Source organism: Diaphorina citri, unplaced genomic scaffold (assembly GCF_000475195.1).
Source record: "Diaphorina citri unplaced genomic scaffold, Diaci psyllid genome assembly version 1.1 scaffold930, whole genome shotgun sequence".
Classification (NCBI taxonomy): Eukaryota; Metazoa; Arthropoda; class Insecta; order Hemiptera; family Psyllidae; genus Diaphorina; species Diaphorina citri.
Window position 1 is genome coordinate 157,360 of NW_007378361.1, and position 21,046 is coordinate 178,405.

A 21,046-nucleotide genomic window follows, 5' to 3' on the forward strand; every position below is an offset into this window, starting at 1 on the left:
CCGCCGGCGCCGAGAGCGAAGCCCCGTCTAGCGAAAACGCTCAGGCGGGTGGAGACGCTCCTGCCGGCGAAAGTCAGATGGAGGTAGACTCCAAGCCTGGCGGGGAGGAGAGCGCGCAGCCCGCGGCCGAGTTGGGCGCCTCGGGGGCGGGTGAAAAGAAAGACGCGGCAGAGGGAACGCCTGCCCCGCCGACTCCTGGTGCTGGTGGGGAACCGGCACCGGCTGGCAGTGAACAGAAGTGATGACGCACGGAGTGAATTGTAGGAGAGGGAATGAATGGTTTGTGGGGGAGATAGACGTAAAGAAAGGAGCAGTGATGAAGGATTTGATTGGAGAGTTTTGAGCTTGTAAGGCCCAGGACCGTACTTTGAGATAAACTTGTTTGAGACCAAAATTTGAGAGAGAAAATTAGAGAGAAAATTATATCAATGAAGAGGTGCTCTATTAAACTATTGGTATAATGGAACAACTTGTTCTAAGCTGACAGTCTAAATAAAGCACTACTTATACTTATAATCAATGATTAGTTGATTAACAACCAATTAGAATGCAGCATTTTAAACTTTGATCAAAAATGCTGCATTCTGGTTGGTTGATTAAATAATTAATCTTTTCTTAGAAGCTTTATTATTATCATTAACAGGATAAGATCTCTCTTTTGTAAATAGTTATTAAAATAAATAAAAAATACAAATACAAATCATTGATTTTCTTAAAGTCTAATCCCTGGGCCTAAGAAATGAAGTTATCGGTTCCGATGTAAAGTTTAAAGCGTGTGATTTTTTTTTTTATCGACTTTTGCTGATGGTCTTTTTTAACGTTGTGTGTTACCTCCGTTTGTCCGAAGCAAATTTATGTACAGAACAAAAAGAGTTAAACTTAAATTCTAGTAATGCATTAACCTACAGGCCCTTAACTTATTTTGTATAATATTGATTCACAGTGTATATATAGTTTGATTTCCCCTAAGAGTGAGTTTGATTGCAAAATACCTAGGACTTTAACGGTGGGAAAAACCCCTCTGGGGCTTTTTCAATAGAAGACAGTAGAGAAAAACGGCCCTTTTTCTCAAAGCTACCTACTTATGCTACTTCTAAGAAAGTGCATTTTTTAAGAAAGCGCATATTTTACTTTCCTTGTTCTATCTTTCTATAGGAAGGAAAGTAATATAGTCGGCTGATTTTCTTCTTCTTCTAACTTCCTTCAAATTCACTCTGTGAAAGTTGTCAATCTAGTATTTTAGTGATTCCCTTTTCAGTGCCTAGGGCCCTAGAAATTCAAGCTTTGTTTCTAGATCCTCTTTTACTATAAAAATTTCAGTCCTTACTCTCTCTGTTTTTACTAAGATATATTATATTCGTATTTTCCTTTTGCAATTTTCAGGTAGTAAAGGTGGGAAATGGAATAATGTCAGGAAAAATGTTCCCATTTCTCTAATCCCCATCATTACTACCACATGGACAGCTTAACTCCATACACAAAAAGTTCGCCCACAACAGCCCTAAAAGTCCGAGACTTAGGTGTGGGGGAAAACAGCCCTAAAAGTCCGAGGCTTAGGTGTAGGGGAAAACAGCCCTAAAAGTCCGAGGCTGAGGTGTGGGGGAAAACAGCCCTAAAAGTCCGAGGCTGAGGTGTGGGTCTTTTTTAACGTTGTGTGTTACCTCCGTTTGTCCGAAGCAAATTTATGTACAGAACAAAAAGAGTTAAACTTAAATTCTAGTAATGTATTAACTTACAGGCCCTTAACTTATTGTATAATATTGATTCACATTGTACATATAGTTTGATTTTAAGAGTGAGTTTGATTGCAAAATACCTAGAACTTTAACGGTGGGAAAAATCCCTCTGGGGCTTTTTCAATAGAAGACAGTAGAGAAAAACGGCCCTTTTTCACAAACCTCCTCAGAATTACCTACTTATGCTACTTCTAAGAAAGTGCATTTTTTAAGAAAGCGCATTTTTTACTTTCTATTACTACAGTTACTTTCCTTATCCTATCTTTCTATAGGAACGAAAGTAATGTAGGTAATCGGCTGATTTTTTTTTTTTTCTAACTTCCTTCAAATTCACTCTGTGAAAGTTGTCAATCTAGAATTTTAGTGATTCCCTTTTCAGTGCCTAGGGCCCTAGAAATTCAAGCTTTATTTCTAGATCCTCTTTTACTATAAACTTTTCAGTCCTTACTTTCTCTTTTTTTACTAAGATATATTATATTCGTAGTCGTATTTCCCTTTTGCAATTTTCAGGTGGTAATAGTGGGAAATGGAATAATGTCAGGAAAAATGATCCCATTTCTCTAATCCCCATCATTACTACCACATGGACAGCTTAAGTCCATACACAAAAAGTTCGCCCACTCCGAGGCTTAGGTGTAGGGGAAAACAGCCCTAAAAGTCGGATCAAGCCCATACGAATCTATTCTATGGAAATTGCGAAAGGAAAATTCGGCTTTTCCCATCTTTTTCCACGTCTTTTTTGTACTTTTTAGTGGGGTTAAAGTTATACTTTTAGTTTTGTATTTACATATTTCATTTTCCTCTTGCTGTTGTGTCCCAATTCTCTTGCTGTCCCAAAAGCCAAATTATGAAGTCGTAATGTGACACAGGGCTAGTCTCGGCTCCTAACATATTTATATTTTTACAGAATACAAAGATATAATGCTTTATTTATTTGCTACGCCTAATGTTAACTCGGGTTTACAGTTTTATGTGGAAATGCATTTCTGTGCAAGTGTAGAATAAAATATATATTGTTTCTGGCGCCCGAATAGGGCTGAAAAGTTCCTTGACCTCAGCTTTAATTAGACTTACTTTATCATGGACACTCGTTGCTATCTTGAAATGACCTCAGCACTCTAAACAAGGTCCCATGTAGTTGCATGGAAAAAATCCAATCGATAAACATAATGTCAACATGACTTTTCATTAAAGAGGTTAGATAGAGGAACTGTAACAACGGACGTCTTATCGTCCTGAAATTGAAGGACAGGATAGGAGAAAACCAGCCGTTCCGAGAACGAACCTTATCTGTTTCGGATATTTTTCGCCACGGGCAGGAATCGAACCCGCGACCTACCGTAATTGTAATTGACCTGTGTATAACAGTTTTTGCTATTGATATACACCAAATAAAAAATAAACATTGTACCGCTTACAAGGCAGGCTACCTTTCAAACTATGCTGGCAGCATGAGACTGTAAATCAGGGATTAAAAGTGATCAAAATGTGTTAAGGTAGAAAGAAACACACTACTACGTCACATGAGCTCATGGGGAATCAGAAAGAACTACATCTGTTTGCTTCTGATGAGTTCACGTGACGTGATGGTAAAGTGTTTCAACCTTTAGCGTCTAGGGATTTTGTATTAAATTTTTCGTGTCCGCTGTTTTTAACAGGTTACCCCTTTCTGTGTAATGGTTTTTGTTTTGTATTTTCTAATTTGTACATACTCGGATGGTTCATACAGGGGTTTCAAACGAGAGGACCGTGGTTCGACTCTCTCCAACTTTTTTTTTTCTTCGTTCTTAAGATCTTAAGAAAGAAGAAAATGAAGTTTAGTTAGTTACTATTCAATTGCTGTGTTCTTCAATGATTGAGTCTACACAACAGAATAATCAACTACCAGGTACCTACCGGAATTTTAATAAACACTACCTATTTGTTTAGTCCTTGCACGCGGTTTTTATTTTATTTTATCCCCCCTCGTATTATCTCATACAAGTAGATTTAAGAAACTTTGTAAATTACATGTAACATGCCATAATATTGTAATAAAATATAATTGAATTGAATTGTACTTGTATTTGTTTTCCAGGTGGTTCACATCATCCCAGTGGTGGCGTAGCGTTTGACATCCCCGTCCAGACAGGCGGCGGTAACTATAGCAGAGGACCTAGCCAGTTTGGTGGTAGTGGCTTCTCTAAGCCTCAACAGAGACCTGCCCCCAGCGAGAAGGTAAGACAAGCATAAATTGGACTCAACTGGAAAAGATTCAGAAGTCAGAACCCAATCTAGTTACCGAGGGTAACGCGCCTGCCTGGTAAGCGCTGGGACGCGCCTGCCTGGTAAGCACTGTGTCGCGCCTGCCTGGTAAGCGCTGGGTCGCGCCTGCCTTGTGAGTTCTAGGTCGCGGGATTCCCGCTCTGGGCGACCCTTATGACCCTCTGTCATAAGCAAATAAGGACCTTCCTCGCCTTTTCCCGTGTTCAGACGGGGTTGGCATTTTCCGTCAGCCTCTCGATCAGCCCAGGCTGGGGTGATTGGTTTTGGCTACGAGTAGATATCCTTCCCACACAACCTTTGCTATTACTTTACCAAGGAGGAGTTTCAGGCTCGTATCCTTCCTATTGAAAGTCCTCCAGCCAGGCTTAAGTTGGTGTACTCCCCATATGTCACTCCCCAGAATATTTCAAAATATATGAGACCTTGGTTAGACTGCGGGGGCAAAGGGACTTTTCAGTCCTATCCCAGCAGGATAAACATGGTATATTCTATTCTATTCTAAACTCCTTGTTCAATCTATTCTATTCTAAATTCAAATTCCCTGTTCAAAGTCCCCTATGCAGACCATGTAAAATATTTCCTAAAACAAATTACATGTAACATGCCATAATATTGTAATAAAATATAATTGAATTGAATTGTAATTGTATTTGTTTTCCAGGTGGTTCCCATCATCCCAGTGGTGGCGTAGCGTTTGACATCCCCGTACAGACAGGCGGCGGTAACTATAGCAGAGGACCTAGCCAGTTTGGTGGTAGTGGCTTCTCCAAGCCTCAACAGAGACCTGCCCCCAGCGAGAAGGTAAGACAAGCATAAATTGGACTCAACTAGAAAAGATTCGGAAGTTCGAACCCAATCTAGTTACCTACCGAGGGTAACGCGCCTGCCTGCCTGGTAGAATAGAATATACCTTGTTTATCCTGCCCGAATAGGACTGAAAAGTTCCTTTACCCCAGCAGTCTAAAAAAGGTCTCGTATATTTGATGGGTTAAAGAATAATACATACAACTAACAGTGGTAAGCGCTGGGTCGCGCCTGCCTGGTAAGCGCTGGGTCGCGCCTGCCTTGTGATTTCTAGGTCGCGGGATTCCCGCTCTGGGCGACCCTTATGACCCTCTATCATAAGCAAATAAGGACCTTCCTCGCCCTTTCCCGTGTTCAGACGGGGTTGGCATTTTCCGTCAGCCTCTCGATCAGCCCAGGCTAGGGTGATTGGTTTTGGCTACGAGTAGATATCCTTCCCACACAACCTTTGCTATTACTTTACCAAGGAGGAGTTTCAGGCTCGTATCCTCCCTGTTGAAAGTCCTCCAGCCAGGCTTAAGTTGGTGTACTCCCCATATGTCACACCCCAGAATATTTCAAAATATATAAGACCTTGGTTAGACCGCGGGGGCAAAGGGACTTGTCAGTCCTATCCCAGCAGGATGAACAAGGTATATTCTATTCTATTCTAAACTCCTTGTTCAATCTATTCTATTCTAAATTCCCTGTCTTTTTCCCTTATTCTATTCTAAAGTCCCCTATCCAGACCATGTAAAATATTTCGTAAAATTCAACAAATTGGTTCCTCCCCCCCAAGGTGCACCGAGTATTCACCCAGGGCAGCGAACCGCCCCCCGCTCAACGCACCCAGGCCCACCATCAGCAGTCCCACGCCCCTCCCTCCCATCACCAGGGGGTGCACCCTACAGACACCGTAGACTCCGGCCCTGGGGCCCCCGCGGCACCTCATGCCCCCTCACCGCCCCCCAAGAAGATGTCGAGGCCCAAAACCTCGCTGGAAATCATACAGGAGGTTCAAAGCGAGGTGGATAAACTGAAGGAAGAGATTGAGAAGTATAAGGGTGAGTTTTGTTTGTTTTTTCTTTAGTTTTAATCGCCCTCCAAAAATTTTGGCACCAGTAAAGGCTCTTGGTTTCAACAAAAATGGTTTATCAATTGAAATAATAATGATAGAAAAAGTTTGGGATTTAAAAAGTGATATTAAGGTCTGTAATTTTTTGAAGAGGTTTTCTGGACTTGGGTAACTATATCATTATACCTTTACCTAACTAACCTTTCTAGCTGAAGGTTACAAAGGGTTTATCATGCTTCAAAGGAAGGTAACTATATCATTATACCTTTACCTAACTAACCTTTCTAGCTGAAGGTTACAAAATGTTTATCATGCTTCAAAGGAAAAGTACAGGTCCTCATGATGATTGATTACGGTTCGGGACAGGCCATGTCTAACTAACCTTTCTAGCTGAAGGTTACAAAGGGTTTATCATGCTTCAAAGGAAGGTAACTATATCATTATACCTTTACCTAACTAACATTTCTAGCTGAAGGTTACAAAGGGTTTATCATGCTTCAAAGGAAGGTAACTATATCATTATACCTTTACCTAACTAACCTTTCTAGCTGAAGGTTACAAAGGGTTTATCAAGCTTCAAAGGAAAAGTACAGGTCCTCATGATGATTGATTACGGTTCGGGACAGACCATGTACTCTTAGCTGGAGACCGTCAACCCCCTTCGGTGCAGCTACACCGCTACAACACCAACAACCTTTACCCTTTATTTCTTCGTTCTTAGGTACGTCTCGGTCAACCAGCCCAAGGTTACCCCCATCATTTTTTCCCATCTTATTGAAAGCCTTTCTGACAGGGCACAAACAAAGCTAACCATTTGAGGTTTGCCAGGCAGAAATTGATAAGAAGTTTAACATCACAGTAACACTGCTAAGTGACGGGGGTTCTACCTTCCATTGAACAACAACCTGCCTCTTCACCAAAACCTTACCCAGCCTGAGTGGGGCTGGGGTAAGCCAGGAACATGCTATTGCCCAGGGGGTCTCCCATTCAGATACCAATCATCTTCAATAGATATTAACTTCAGTGTTCCTTTTGGGAACTGGTGCATTCAATACGCTATTGCTGCTTATCAAATTGTCTTTGTTTCACAAAGATTATAATTCAGACAAAAATAAGAATATAATATTTTTATCAAGACAATTCAACCAGCCCAAGGTTACCCCCATCATTTTTTCCCATCTTATTGAAAGCCTTTCTGACAGGGCACAAACAAAGCTAACCATTTGAGGAGGTTTGCCAGGCAGAAATTGATAAGAGGTTTAACATCACAGTAATACTGCTAAGTGACAGGGGTTCTACCTTCCATTGAACAACAACCTGCCTCTTCACAAAAACCTTATCCAGCCTGAGTGGGGCTGGGGTAAGCCAGGAACATGCTATTGCCCAGGGGGTCTCCCATTCAGATACCAATCATCTTCAATAGATATTAACTTCAGTGTTCCTTTTGGGAACTGGTGCATTCAATATGCCATTGCTGCTTATCAAATTGTCTTTGTTTCACAAAGATGTTGTCTTTTAGATCTAAAAGGTCTCCGTCCTTTTATTAAAATTAATCTTTGGTGTTGTGGTTAAGGTATTTGCCTGGTGAACATAAGGGTAAGGATTAAAACAGATAAAAATAAAAATATATTTCTATCAAGACAATTTTGATTAGGAGATTTTTATTTTTGTGAGCTTTTGATGTCACTCAGAACATCATCTTCAGACCAAGATAGATGTTGACTCTATCGCAGCAGGGATGGAAGTGGTTCAGTCCCAGCTAAAGTTTTTTAGCCTCTCACTGTATTACTCATTTACTTAATTTAATCTTTTTGATTTTCAGATTGTGAATGATGATAGTGGAGAAAATACCCCCATTTCAAAAATATGCCCAGACCTATGTTCAAGAAAAAGACAAAATCCTAATCAAGCTGTCCAAATCACTGAAAATATTGCAAAATCAAATTGACCACTATGACTATGTGAGAAACACACAACCAAGTAAGGACTTTCTCAAGAAGTTTGAAAATGTTCAGAAAATTGTGATGGAAAAGATCAACAAGAGAATTGAAAGTGAAATGAAAGAATTTGTGGATCTCAAGAATCAATATGTTAATCTGTTCAGTGATCTCAAATTTTCAATTCAAAATTTCATCAGAGAATTAAAAGGAATAATAATAATAATAATATTTCACGATTATCAAAAAACAATATTTCACATAGATGTTGTCTTTTAGATCTAAAAGGTCTCCCTCCTTTTATTAAAATTAATCTTTGCTGTTGTGGTTAAGCTTTTGCTTTTGATGTCACTCTTGTTGTTGATGTTGTTGCTAAGTGCTCAGTCCCAGCTAAAGTTTTTTAGCCTCTCACTGTATTACTCATTTACTTAATTTAATCTTTTTGATTTTCAGATTGTGAATGATGATAGTGGAGAAAATACCCCCATTTCAAAAATATGCCCAGACCCATGTTCAAGAAAAAGACAAAATCCTAATCAAGCTGTCCAAATCACTGAAAGTATTGCAAAATCAAATCTACACAACAGAATAATCAACTACCAGGTACCTACCGGAATTTTAATAAACACTACCTATTTGTTTAGTAAACCTTAAAAGACGCTCTTAAAAAGAGCCCCTTCTGAGCCTGAAAAAGCTCTAATTTGGGCCCAAATTCCATGAGCTAATTTCCTTTGTGTAGGACTGTAGGGTTAAACCTCGGAACTTGTTTCCTTCGTTCAATTTATTGGAAGTTCTGCTGGGAAGTTATTAAATATTCCGTTTAGAACTCTTGTGTGTGCCATCTACATAGTTTAAACTTGTATAAGACAATGGACAACCGAGATAGCGCAGCTGATAAGGCAGTCTACTTATTTTTTTTTTTTAACAGGTGTGACAAAGGGAACTCTGTAACTACGAAGGTCTTATCGTCCCAAAATCGAAGAGAAGGAAGACAGGATAGGAGAAAGCCAGCCGTTCTGAGAACGAACATTTGTATAGGACCAAGTTCTCCCCTGGTGGGAATCGAACCCGCGACCTAGCGCTGACAAGGCAGACGTGTTACCATCCAAACTAATTTATTCCCTTATATTGGTTGTCCTTTATAATATTTAGCTTTGATTTTATTTTTAATACCTACCTATTTGTAATCTATGTTTAATGTTAAGATAGTTATACTGAAAAATCAAACATTATAGTTTTTTTAATTAAAAGCAGAGGCCAACTTGCTGGATAACTTTCAACAAAGTATAGAAGATTCCAGTTTTACAATATCAAATGAGCAAATAGAAAAGTCTGAAAATAAACCAAACAAGAAGAATGGGAGGAGCTCATCTAAAAGAAAATCAAGTACAGATAAAACCATTATTGAAAAGCCTCCTGATGATTGCCTACATTTTGACCATAGGTTTGATGTTTGGACTTAATTTACTCATTTCCCCTTCATTTTCATAAGTGGAAGGTCCTCATCGATTCTTTTGTGATAAGTCATCTATTCGCGGTTGGCTCGCGGTATCTGCGGTTGTTCGCGGTTAGTTCGCGGTATTCGCGTTTTGTTCGCGATATTCGCGTTTTGTTCGCGGTATTCGCGGTTTGTTCGCGGTATTCGCGTTTTGTTCGCGGTATTCGCGTTTTGTTCGCGGTATTCGCGTTTTGTTCGCGGTATTCGCGTTTTGTTCGCGGTATTCTCGTTTTGTTCGCGGTATTCGCGGTTTGTTCGCGGTATTCGCGGTTTGTTCGCGGTATTCGCGTTTTGTTCGCGGTATTCGCGTTTTGTTCGCGGTATTCGCGGTTTGTTCTCGGTTTGTTCGCGATATTCGCAGTTATGGGTTCGATCTCAGGCAAACCCCTAAAAGTCCGAGGCTTAGGTGTAGGGGAAAACAGCCCTAAAAGTCCGAGGCTTAGGTGTAGGGGAAAACAGCCCTAAAAGTCCGAAGCTTAGGTGTAAGGGAAAAGAGCCCTAAAAGTCGGATCAAGCTTATACGAATCTATTCTATGGAAATTGCGAAAAGGAAAATTCGGCTTTTCCCATCTTTTTCCACGTCTATTTTTGTACTTTGTAGTGGGGTTCAAATTAAATTTAAAGTTGTACTTTTAGTTTTGTATTTATACCATTTTCCTCTTGCTGTTGTTTTTTTCCTTTCTTTTCCCAAAAGCCAAATGATGAAGTCGTAGTGACACAGGGCTAGTCTCGGCTCCTAACATACACTGAGCCAAATGAAATTCCGACACCTTGAAAATTTAATTTTTGATAATTTGACACTAATCAAAACAATGATGACAATTTCAATTAATTACCTAGCTGAGGGTCCAAACCAAACTTCAGTGCAGGTAAAATACATGTTCTATACAATAACCAACTGGCATGCACGTACATTACATCTAGAACAAAATTTCTAGGTGGTCGGAATTTCATTTGGCTCAGTATATTTATATTTTTACAGAATACAAAGATAGGTATAATGCTTTATTTATTTGCTACGCCTAATGTTAACTCAGGTTTACAGTTTTATGTGGACATGCATTTCTGTGCAAGTGTAGAATAAAATATATATTGTTTCTGGCGCCCGAATATGGCTGAAAAGTTCCTTGACCTCAGCTGTCTAAACAAGGTCCCATGTAGTTGCATGGAAAAAATCCAATCGATACACATAATGTCAACATGACTTTTTATCAAAGAGGTTAGATAGGAACTGTAACAACGGACGTCTTGTCCTGAAATTGAAGGACAGGATAGGAGAAAGCCAGCCGTTCCGAGAACGAACCTTATCTGTTTAGGATATTTTTCGCCACGGGCAGGAATCGAACCCGCGACCTACCGCTTACAAGGCAGGCTACCTTCCAAACTATGCTGGCAGCATGAGACTGTAAATCAGGGATTAAGTGATCAAAATGTGTTAAGGTAGAAACACTACCATCACCTCACGTGAGCTCATGGGGAATCAGAAAGAACTACATCTGTTTGCTTCTGATGAGCTCACCGTGACGTGATGGTAGTGTGTTTCAACCTTTAGCGTCTAGGGATTTTGTATTTATTTTTTCGTGTCCGCTGTTTTTAACAGGTTACCCCTTTCTGTGTAATGGTTTTTGTTTTGTATTATCTAATTTGTACATACTCGGATGGTTCATACAGGGGTTTCAAACGAGAGGACCGTGGTTCGACTCTCTCCAACTTTTTTTTTTCTTCGTTCTTAAGATCTTAAGAAAGAAGAAAATGAAGTTTAGTTAGTTACTATTCAATTGCTGTGTTCTTCAATGATTGAGTCTACACAACAGAATAATCAACTACCAGGTACCTACCGGAATTTTAATAAACACTACCTATTTGTTTAGTAAACCTTAAAAGACGCTCTTCAAAAGAGCCCCTTCTGAGCCCGAAAAAGCCCTAATTTGGGCCCAAAATTCAATGAGCTAATTTCCTTTGTGTAGGACTGTAGGGTTAAACCTCGGAACTTGTTTTCTTCGTTCAATTTATTGGAAGTTCTGCTGGGAAATTATTAAATATTCCGTTTAGAACTCTTGTGTGTGCCATCTACATAGTTTAAACTTGTATAAGACAATGGACAACCGAGATAGCGCAGCTGAAAAGGCAGTCTACTTATTTATTTTTTAAACAGGTGTGACAGAGGGAACTCTGTAACTACGAAGGTCTTATCGTCCCAAAATCGGAGAGAAGGAAGACAGGATAGGAGAAAGCCAGCCGTTCTGAGAACGAACATTTGTCTAGGACCAAGTTCTCCCCTGGTGGGAATCGAACCCGCGACCTAGCGCTGACAAGGCAGACGTGTTACCATCCAAACTAATTTATTCCCTTATCTTGGTTGTCCTTTATAATATTTAGCTTTGATTTTATTTTTAATACCTACCTATTTGTAATCTATGTTTAATGTTAAGACAGTTATACTGAAAAATCAAACATTATAGTTTTTTTAATTATTATTATTATTATTATTATTATTATTATTATTATTATTATTATTATTATTTTTAGAGGTTTAATGCCACTGTATAACTGCTAAGTTTTTCAGTGATGGGGGTTTTATTCTCCACATTCGGCGACAAGCTACCCACCTCCTAACATTAACCTCACCCAGTCGGAGGGGGGCCGGGAAATGCCAGCAGAACGCGATTGTCTAGATCGGGTATCCGGATACCAATCACATGCAACGTAACTTAACTTCAGTGATCTATGGGGAATTGGTGTATTGATGAGCTATCGCCGCTAGCTCTCCTGGCCCTTGAATGTCCTTAAATACTGAAAGACCGAGAGGGTCCCTCTAAAATAGCCTGTAATGTATGCGTGTTCAAAGTTATCACCCAACCAAATACACGCCACGCTGAACCGCGCTTAACATCAATGCCCTTGAAAAATTTTTCCTGAGCCGGACCGTGTGTGACCATAGCCTAATCAGCTGACAAACAAGCCATTTTCACACGAGGCACTGCGCAGAAGACAAAATTTGGGTTTTGCGCAGGTGGAATTTTTTCCTTTATCAATAGCGCGAATTTTTGAAAATTCCATTTTTGATTATTTTTTGCAGAGCATGGTACGGTACATGTGCAAAAAGTTGCGTTTTTGTGAATTTTGTGTCAACTGCTCAAGTTTTTGTGACAAAAACCTTTGCAGAATTTTGATCAGGCAATCAGTTTTTCCACATGCCTACTACCTACCTACATCTTCTAATTTTACTCCTGCCTTCACTGCAACTCAACAGTGAAAATTCCTCATTACTGTCAGAAGAAATTTTTGTCATGAACTCACCAACTAAAGAAGGAAGTTTACCATCAAGCTCAGAACTTTATTGAACACCATACAAAATCCCATACCTACCTGTTATCAGTGTGTTTTAAGGAATTCCTCTTAGTATTGGTAAGTAATCAATCATTTGTGATTTTATAAAGTAATTAAGATTTATTAAAAATTCAGTCTCAAACAAATGATAGCCTCATCTCTTCATCTAAACCAGGATACTCCATCCTCGTATCCGAGGAGACTCTCTCCCGAAATAAATTTTATTATTATTTTTAGAGGTTTAATGCCACTGTATAACTGCTAAGTTTTTCAGTGATGGGGGTTTTATTCTCCACATTCGGCGACAAGCTACCCACCTCCTAACATTAACCTCACCCAGTCGGAGGGGGGCCGGGAAATGCCAGCAGAACGCGATTGTCTAGATCGGGTATCCGGATACCAATCACGTGCAACGTAGCTTAACTTCAGTGATCCATGGGGAATTGGTGTATTGATGAGCTATCGCCGCTAGCTCTCCTGGCCCTTGAATGCCCTGAAATACTGAAAGACCAAGAGGGTCCCTCTAAAATAGCCTGTAATGTATGCGTGTTCTAAGTTATCACCCAACCAAATACACGCCACGCTGAATCGCGCTTAACATCAATGCCCTTGAAAACTTTTTCCTGAGCCGGACCGTGTGTGACCATAGCCTAATCAGCTGACGAACAAGCCATTTTCACACGAGGCACCGCGCAGAAGACAAAATTTGAGTTTTGCGCAGGTGGAATTTTTTCCTTTATCAATAGCGCGAATTTTTGAAAATTCCATTTTTGATTATTTTTCAGCATGGCATGGTGCATGTGCAAAAAGTTGCGTTTTTGTGTCAACTGCTCAAGTTTTTGTGACAAAAACCTTTGCAGAATTTTGATCAGGCAGTCAGTTTTTCCACATGTCCACTACCTACATCTTCTAATTTTACTCCTGCCTTCACTGCAACTCAACAGTGAAAATTCCTCATTACTGTCAGAAGAAATACCTACTTGTCATGAACTCACCAACTAGAGAAGGAAGTTTACCATCAAGCTCAGAACTTTATTGAACACCATACAAGATCCCATACCTACCTGTTATCAGTGTGTTTTAAGGAATTCCTCTTAGTATTCGTAAGTAATCAATCATTTGTGATTTATAAAGTAGGTAATTAAGATTTATTAAAAATTCAGTCTTGAACAAACAATAGCCTCATCTCTTCATCCAAACCAGGATACTCCATCCTTGTATCCGAGGAGACTCTCTCCCAAAATAAATCGGGAGCAAGCCCCCCAGATACACATGCTTGCTGCCTTCATGATTGCAACTGTAAATCTGGCTCTCAACCAGCCGTGGTGAGTGTGTGGTGGTGGTGAGTGTGTGGTGGTGGTGAGTGTGTGGTGGTGGTGAGTGTGTGGTGGTGGTGAGTGTGTGGTGGTGCAAGGGGTTTTTTTTTCCAAGCCTCCTTCCCAGACCTGTCCCTGTCCCGTATGAAGGTTCCCACCCTCGGTAGCACAACTTCGGAGTTCAGAAAGAGGAGGAGCCAAACTTGGACTTTCGATAAGGCAGCGGTAGGAGTTTCCCCCCCCTAGCTCCTAGCTTGCTTTGCTTTCGGACTTGGCTTCTCCTCTCTCTGAACCCCTATAACTCTGATATAACTCTGATCATGGTTGCATTGCTAGTAAAAACGCATTGCTAGTAAAAACGTATGACGCCCTTTTGTTGATTTTGATCCCAGCAGACATTTTTAATGAATTCTCTGTTTGTAAAAATAAATAATTGAAAGAAATCAATTTTCTTGAAGATACAAATTTGTTTTCTAAAAACTAATCAAAAGTTTGTATTTTTATTTTTCAATTTTATTTTTTTAATATAAAAATATAATTAGATGATCATTTTAGATAGAAGGGGTTCTAAAGAGAAGAATACCTACTATTTTTACCATTGTACATTTTTTAATGGGGGAGGGTATGGTAAGAGTGAAGGGTTTCAGTGGTTTCAGTAAATAATGATTTTTTGCAACTAAAATTAGCGTCCCGTTAACTGAAGCCTTTAACGTTATTTATAACGATACAGAAAACTTGTTTCTGGGCATGTACAAACGAGTTTTTGTCAAATAACGTTAAAGAGTTCAATTAACGGGACGCTAATTTTGGTTGCAACAAAACCTCTCTAATGCTTTGAATTTTTTCTACAATGAATCAGATGCATAGAAATGTTCTACAATCAGATGCATAGAAATGTTCTACAATCAGATGCATAGAAATGTTCTACAATCAGATGCATAGAAATGTTCTACGACAGCGTAAGACAAAACTATATTTACTAGGTAAGGATTTTCGATGGGTTTACTAAAACGACCAAGTTTTCCCAAGAACGCGATAGGTTTACTAAAATGGTTTAAGCCCAACAAGTCTTCCCCGAGAACGCTTTGAGAACGTCCGGGTTAAGCTTGTAGTGGATTTCACAATACTTTTTCAGAGGCCTGTTAAGCTCCATTTGATTTGTATAGGCCCAACAGAGCTATTAGAGGCTGAAAAGTAAGTTGGTGAAATCCACCCTTGGACTTTTCCCACTTTGGTAAAGCTAAAACACCCCTAAAATTTATTTTTAGGAAAGTATTTCACCCCTAAAATTTATTTTTAGGAAAGTATTTCTGAGAGAAAAGTTATGCATTAAGACTTTAGATTATTACTTTTCTCTACAAATTGTGATTAGGGTACTGGGATATGATAGTCGAGGTTTCTAGGGCTAAGTTTTTGTTTGTACAATATTTGGAATTGAAATGGTGACCTACCGAATTTCAACTTACGCGTAAGTTACCACTTCAGTCCTTCAATTTTTTTAAAAAAAAAAAAAAAAAAAAAAACCGAATTTGTGCACCACTGGTATAAGGACTCTATATCTTGGTGCTGTGTTTTAAGTGGGATCCATATTCAGTTTAAGGTCACATTACATACAGGGTGTTTCAAAAATAAGGAGGTAATTCTCTTTTTTTACACACACATCGGAAAATTCTGTTTGGGAAACACATCTTTTCCCCCCTCATAAGGTTTGTTAAAGGGAATCGGAAATCGAAAAAAAGGACAGGATAAGAGAAATCCAGCTGTTCCGACGACAAACCTTGTGTTCAGTTAGTATAGATAGAGTTCGCTCGCGGGAATCAAACCCACGCTCTAGGGATTACAAAGCAGACACGTTACCCCCCAAGCTAAATAGAATGTCAAAAACAGTCTCGGGAATGAGAAACACGCCCTTGAAGTGTGTGGCAATTTTTTTTTAAACACCCTGTATAAATACAGAGACATTACATGTCTACATAAATAGATAGGCACACATACAGAAAGATGTTGGCGCCAATTCCCGAAGTCTGGGATTCACCAAATTGCACAACCGTAGAATTTTTGTCTAGGATAGAGGGCCTGCCTTGTAAGCACTAGGTCGCGGCTTCGATTCCCGCGGGGCCGAAGATTATATTAAATCCCAGAATCGTTGCATTTTTGCCAGCGCTAGGTCGTGGATTCGATACCCACGCAAGCTTTACCCTGAACAGACAAACCTGACCAAGTTCGTTTTCGGAAGGGCTGGTGGCTTTCTCCTATCCTGCCTTCCTTCTCTCTTCGATTTCTTGACGATAAGACCTCCGTTGATACAGTTCCCTCTATTAAACTTCTTTCTTCCAAGCCAGCCTAGTTAGCTTAGTTGGTAGTGCGTCTGCCTTGTAAGCGCTAGGCCGCGGGTTCGATTCCCGCCCGGGGCGGATTTTATCCTGATGGGATAATGTTCGTTCTCGGAAACGGCTCGCTTTCTCCTATCCTGTCTTCCTTCTCTCTTCGATTTCGGGACGATAAGACCATAGAAGTTACAGTTCCCTCTGTCAAACCTCTTAAAAAAAAACCCCTTTAAAAAAAAAAAAAAAAAAAAAAAAAAACTTCTTGGGGGAATCGTAGCCGGTTAATACGGTGTTCCGCGCTTAAAATCGGTATTTTGTAGTTAGTTTTGTGAACACCAGATCGCGTCGTGATCTTTACCCTGGTGCTGGGTGCGGTGATTTCGGCGATTGAACGTAACATAGTCATGAGAAGAGTTGTAGAATTAGTAGAATATGAAATTCCCCCTGGTGATTTCGGTCTCTGCACTCAACATAGACATGAGAAGAGTTGTAGAATATGAAATAAATATCACACATTCTTTGAGTCATTATTATTTTCAATTCATCATCATCGTTGGACGTGCTACGGCGAGAAAGAGAAGCCATTTGAACGTGTTAGGACACGGTTAGCCCAGTGGTAACGCGCTCGCTTGTCATGCAGAAGGTTCCGGGTTCGAATCCCACCATCGACGAAAATTTGTACTCGTTTATCGGTTGTAAACATTTCAACGGGTTACTTTCTGCTGTTCTCGTGTTGACCCATGGGAAATACTCTTCTCACCCATCTGATGAGAGGCATACTACGGGATGGACATTATGTGTCCCCCGACCTTTCATAGGAATGCAGAAACGTGGATATCTGATATAAAAGCTAAATAGAATATCAAGATACCGTAATACACTGAAAAATTGAATTACTTAATTGAAAATTGAACTGGCGACTTTGCAAGGCAGCCTTTAAGTCTATAAAAATAAAATTCGAGTAAGGGAAACAAAGTTATCGATTGGTGTACAAAGTTACATGTTATAAGTTTAAAAGTTGACGTTACGTTTATAGTTTACGAGTTAAGGGAGACACAAGCGTTCCAGAAAAAAAAAAAAAATCTTCGCACTTTGCATTTCGCAAAATTAAGGTGAAAGGAAAAAGTGTTCCAAATAAGAACACTCGGATTGAGAGAATGTTAAGACGTGAACTGAAGGAAGATAAACCTTTAAAAACCTTGCAGAACCATTGTAAAATGTTCTTGTGACGTCAATTTTGCGAAATGTGAAAGCACAAAGTTGTATTGAACAGTCATACAAAAGAGAAACCGGGAGACATAAAAGAAGAAAATGCATTAAAAAAACGTTTAGAATAAATCTCAAAGAAAGGCACTAATTTAGAGGTAAATATAAAAATAATTAGATTATCGAGAGGTTTTATATTGCGAAGATAAAAATAGAAAATAGAATAGACCTTGTTTATACTGCCAGCATGGAACTGAAAAGAACCCCACAGTCTAAACAAGGTCTTGTGAATTTAATTGGTAGTCGTTCACAATTTTCAACAACAAATCCTTTTTCGTCTATGTAAGTAAATTTCTTATCTAGAGGTTTTATATTGCGAAGATAAAAATAGACAATAGAATAGACCTTGTTTACTCTGCCAGCATGGAACTGAAAAGAACCCCACAGTTTAAACAAGGTCTTCTGAATTTAATTGGTAGTCGTTCACAATTTTCAACAACAAATCCTTTTTGGTCTATGTAAGTATTACTTGTGAACTTACAAATCATTACTGTACATTTGAATTACAAAAAACTTTATAGAAAACAAAAATTTCGATAACAAGAAGAAAAAACTTTGACGCGAAAGTTTAAACAAATCTTCGAAAAAAAAACTAAAAAAACCGACCACCTTTCCTTAATTGAATAAATAAAAACAACAACAGAAAACAAAGGACAGTTTCGTTGTTCCTTGAGTTATGCCGATAACTTTACAACTCAGAGGAGCAAAATGGCTTATCTTTGTTTTATGGTAGCTCGGGAGATAAGCTCGTTTGCCTCTCACCAAACTGTCCAATAACAAACGAAAGTAAAATGAATAGCTCACCCCTAAAAGGGATTTAGCTAAAAATTCCAACGCATCACCGTTAGTAGAGCTGAATTCCCGGTGTGGTTGGGTATTTCTTATAAAAGTTGAAAGTTATGGGTACCTAGCTACCTAGTCAAAGATTAAAGTTAAATTTGTTTTTATGAATAATATTGCTTACATACTCGTAAACGTTTAAAAAAAAGTTAAACCAAGACTTTGGTTAAAAGTTACAGACACTAGTGGTCTGTGACTTAATAAAAACCAACATATTGGTCGTTCTTGTCTTGTCTTTTTTTCTTTAATTATTTTACAATAAGAAAAGTAATGTATTATTTTTTGTGAAGGGTTTCAGTAAATAAAGATTTTTTGCAACCAAAATTAGCGTCCCGTTAACTGAAGCCTTTAACGTTATTTAACGAAAACTCGTTTCTGGGCATGTACAAACGAGTTTTTGTCAAATCGTTAAAGAGTTCAAATAACGGGACGCTAATTTTGGTTGCAAAACCTCTCTAATGCTTTGGATTTTTTCTACAATGAATCAGATGCATAGAAATGTTCTACGGCAGCGTAAGACAAAACTATATTTACTAGGTAAGGATTTTCGATAGGTTTACTAAAACGGCCAAGTTTTCCCAAGAACGATAGGTTTACTAAAATGGATCAAGCCCAACAAGTCTTCCCCGAGAACGCTTTGAGAACGTCCGGGTTAAGCTTGTAGTGGATTTCACCAATATTTTTTCAGTCTAAGAGGCTTGTTAAGTTCAATTGATTTGTATAGGCCCAACAGGGCTATTAGAGGCTGAAAAGTAAGTTGGTGAAACCTACCCTTGGACTTTTCCCACTTTGGTAAAGCTAAAACACCCCTAAAATTTATTTTTAGGAAAGTATTTCACCCCTAAAATTTATTTTTAGGAAAGTATTTCTGAGAGAAAAGTTATGCATTAAGACTTTTGGATTATTACTTTTCTCTACAAATTGTGATTAGGGTACTGGGATATGATAGGCGAGGTTTCTAGGGCTAAGTTTTTGTTTGTACAATATTTGGAATTGAAATGGTGACCTACCGAATTTCAACTTACGCGTAAGTTACCACTTCAGTCCTTCAATGAGCCAGCCTAGTTAGCTTAGTTGGTAGCGCGTCTGCCTTGTAAGCGCTAGGCCGCGGGTTCGATTCCCGCCCGGGGCGGATTTTATCCTGATGGGATAATGTTCGTTCTCGGAACGGCTGGCTTTCTCCTATCCTGTCTTCCTTCTCTCCTCGATTTCGGGACGATAAGACCATAGCAGTTAAAAAATGCCGCCAAGCGTTGCACCGGTCTTAACCAAAAGTTTCGTGTCGCATCCTTGTCACATTTGACATCTACATACCAAATTTCAAGTCTCTAGCTCTTACCGTTCTCGAGATATTTTGTTTACAGACAGACAGACACACACACACACGGACCAATGGCTGAAACTTTGAATTTAGGCTCTAGGGACCTCAAAACGTGTTTTGGCACTAAAAAATGACCATCGAAATTTTGACCCGATTACATTACTTTCCTTCCTATAGGATAAGGAAAGTAAAAAAGAAAGATAGTAATTTTGTCTCGAAACATTTTCTTTTCTTCTTAAGCCCTTCTTTCACAACCTTTCAATTAGGGCTTAACAAGCACCAGCCTATCTGATGGTGTAAGATATGCCATCGGGGACTAAAAATTAATGAAATTGTACAAAGTAAAATCGTAAAGGATCCATTTAGAATTGAAATTCAAGGCACGTAGAAAAAATGTAATCTAATAAATAAAGTTGGTTTATCGACAGTAAAATAAGGTTGGTCTATCCATGATATAAAATAAGGGTGGTTTATACATAGAAAAACAAGGTTTACCTCTAGTCTAGTCAGTGAAAGTTAAAATTTAAGGGTAAAAAAATAGGGTGTCTAGTTTCTATGAAAGGATATTTTTTCTTAGCAAGAATAACAGAATACAAGGGAAATAATTAATAAATATGGCTAAATTCTGTCAGTTTTTTCTCCAAGGATATTACTTAATTCTGATTGGTCGAATATCCCCCTGGGAATGGCCCCCATTCTTCCTTGCTCTCTTATTGGTCAGTAATTTGAAGGCGGGGCTGATGGGCAAACCTCATTGGCTGTTAACTCTAAAGGGAGGGGCGTAGTCTTCCTCGCCTTCTAATTGGCCGAGAGTGTGGAGGCGGGACCGCTGGTCATTCCTCGTGGGCTACACCCAATACCTAAAAGGAGGGGCTTAATTTTCCTCGCTCTCTTATTGGTTGAGAGTGTGGAGGCGGAACCGCTGGCCGTTCCTCATTGGCTGTGTCTAATACTATAGGGAGAAGGGTAGGGTTCCTCGCTCTCTCATTGGTGGAGAGGGTTGAAGTGGAACCGCTTGTCATTCCTCATTGGGAGGGGTGTAATTTTCCTCGCTCTGTGAGTTGGACGTGCTACGGCGAGAAAGAGAAGCCATTTGAACGTGTTAGGACACGGTTAGCCCAGTGGTAACGCGCTCGCTTGTCATGCAGGTCCCGGGTTCGAATCCCACCATCGACAAAATTTGCACTCGTTTTTCGATTGTAAATATTTCAACGGGTTACTTTCTGGTGTTCTCGTGTTGACCCAGCACCCAAATGGGAAGTATTGTGTCTCTTCTCACCCATCTGATGAGAGGCATACTACGGGATGGACATTATGTGTCCCCCGACCTTTCATAGGAATGCAGAAACGTG

The 21,046-nt window shown here is 39.4% G+C and overlaps 1 protein-coding gene and 3 long non-coding RNA genes across 4 annotated transcripts; 3 read left to right on the forward strand and 1 right to left on the reverse strand.

The window, feature by feature from the left end:
- LOC113469030 lies at positions 1-3,468 on the forward strand. Its single transcript, XR_003392576.1, has 2 exons — positions 1-1,637; positions 2,376-3,468. It is a non-coding gene; the product is annotated as an uncharacterized LOC113469030 (long non-coding RNA).
- A 3,637-nt stretch (positions 3,469-7,105) lies between these two features.
- LOC108252873 lies at positions 7,106-9,996 on the forward strand. Its single transcript, XM_026826427.1, has 3 exons — positions 7,106-8,007; positions 9,048-9,221; positions 9,989-9,996. The coding sequence occupies exons 1-3, from the start codon at positions 7,689-7,691 to the stop codon at positions 9,994-9,996; spliced, it is 501 nt and encodes a 166-aa protein (XP_026682228.1). The 5' UTR covers positions 7,106-7,688.
- Positions 9,997-17,413: 7,417 nt separating this feature from the next.
- Positions 17,414-18,142, reverse strand: LOC113469031. The gene is made up of 2 exons (XR_003392577.1): positions 18,003-18,142; positions 17,414-17,832 (listed from the first exon to the last, which is right to left on the reverse strand). It is a non-coding gene; the product is annotated as an uncharacterized LOC113469031 (long non-coding RNA).
- Positions 17,567-18,126, forward strand: LOC108252871. The gene is made up of 2 exons (XR_001809613.2): positions 17,567-17,662; positions 17,839-18,126. It is a non-coding gene; the product is annotated as an uncharacterized LOC108252871 (long non-coding RNA).
- Positions 18,143-21,046: the final 2,904 nt, after the last annotated feature.

What these genes read in the sequence shown, in the direction of transcription:
- LOC108252873 (XM_026826427.1), top strand. Translation starts at nt 7,689, where the DNA reads ATGATGATAGTGGAGAAAATACCCCCATTTCAAAAATATGCCCAGACC. An exon ending in TTTCATCAGAGAATTAAAAG is followed by an intron (nt 8,008 to 9,047) that starts GAATAATAATAA and finishes TTTAATTAAAAG; the next exon opens with CAGAGGCCAACTTGCTGGAT.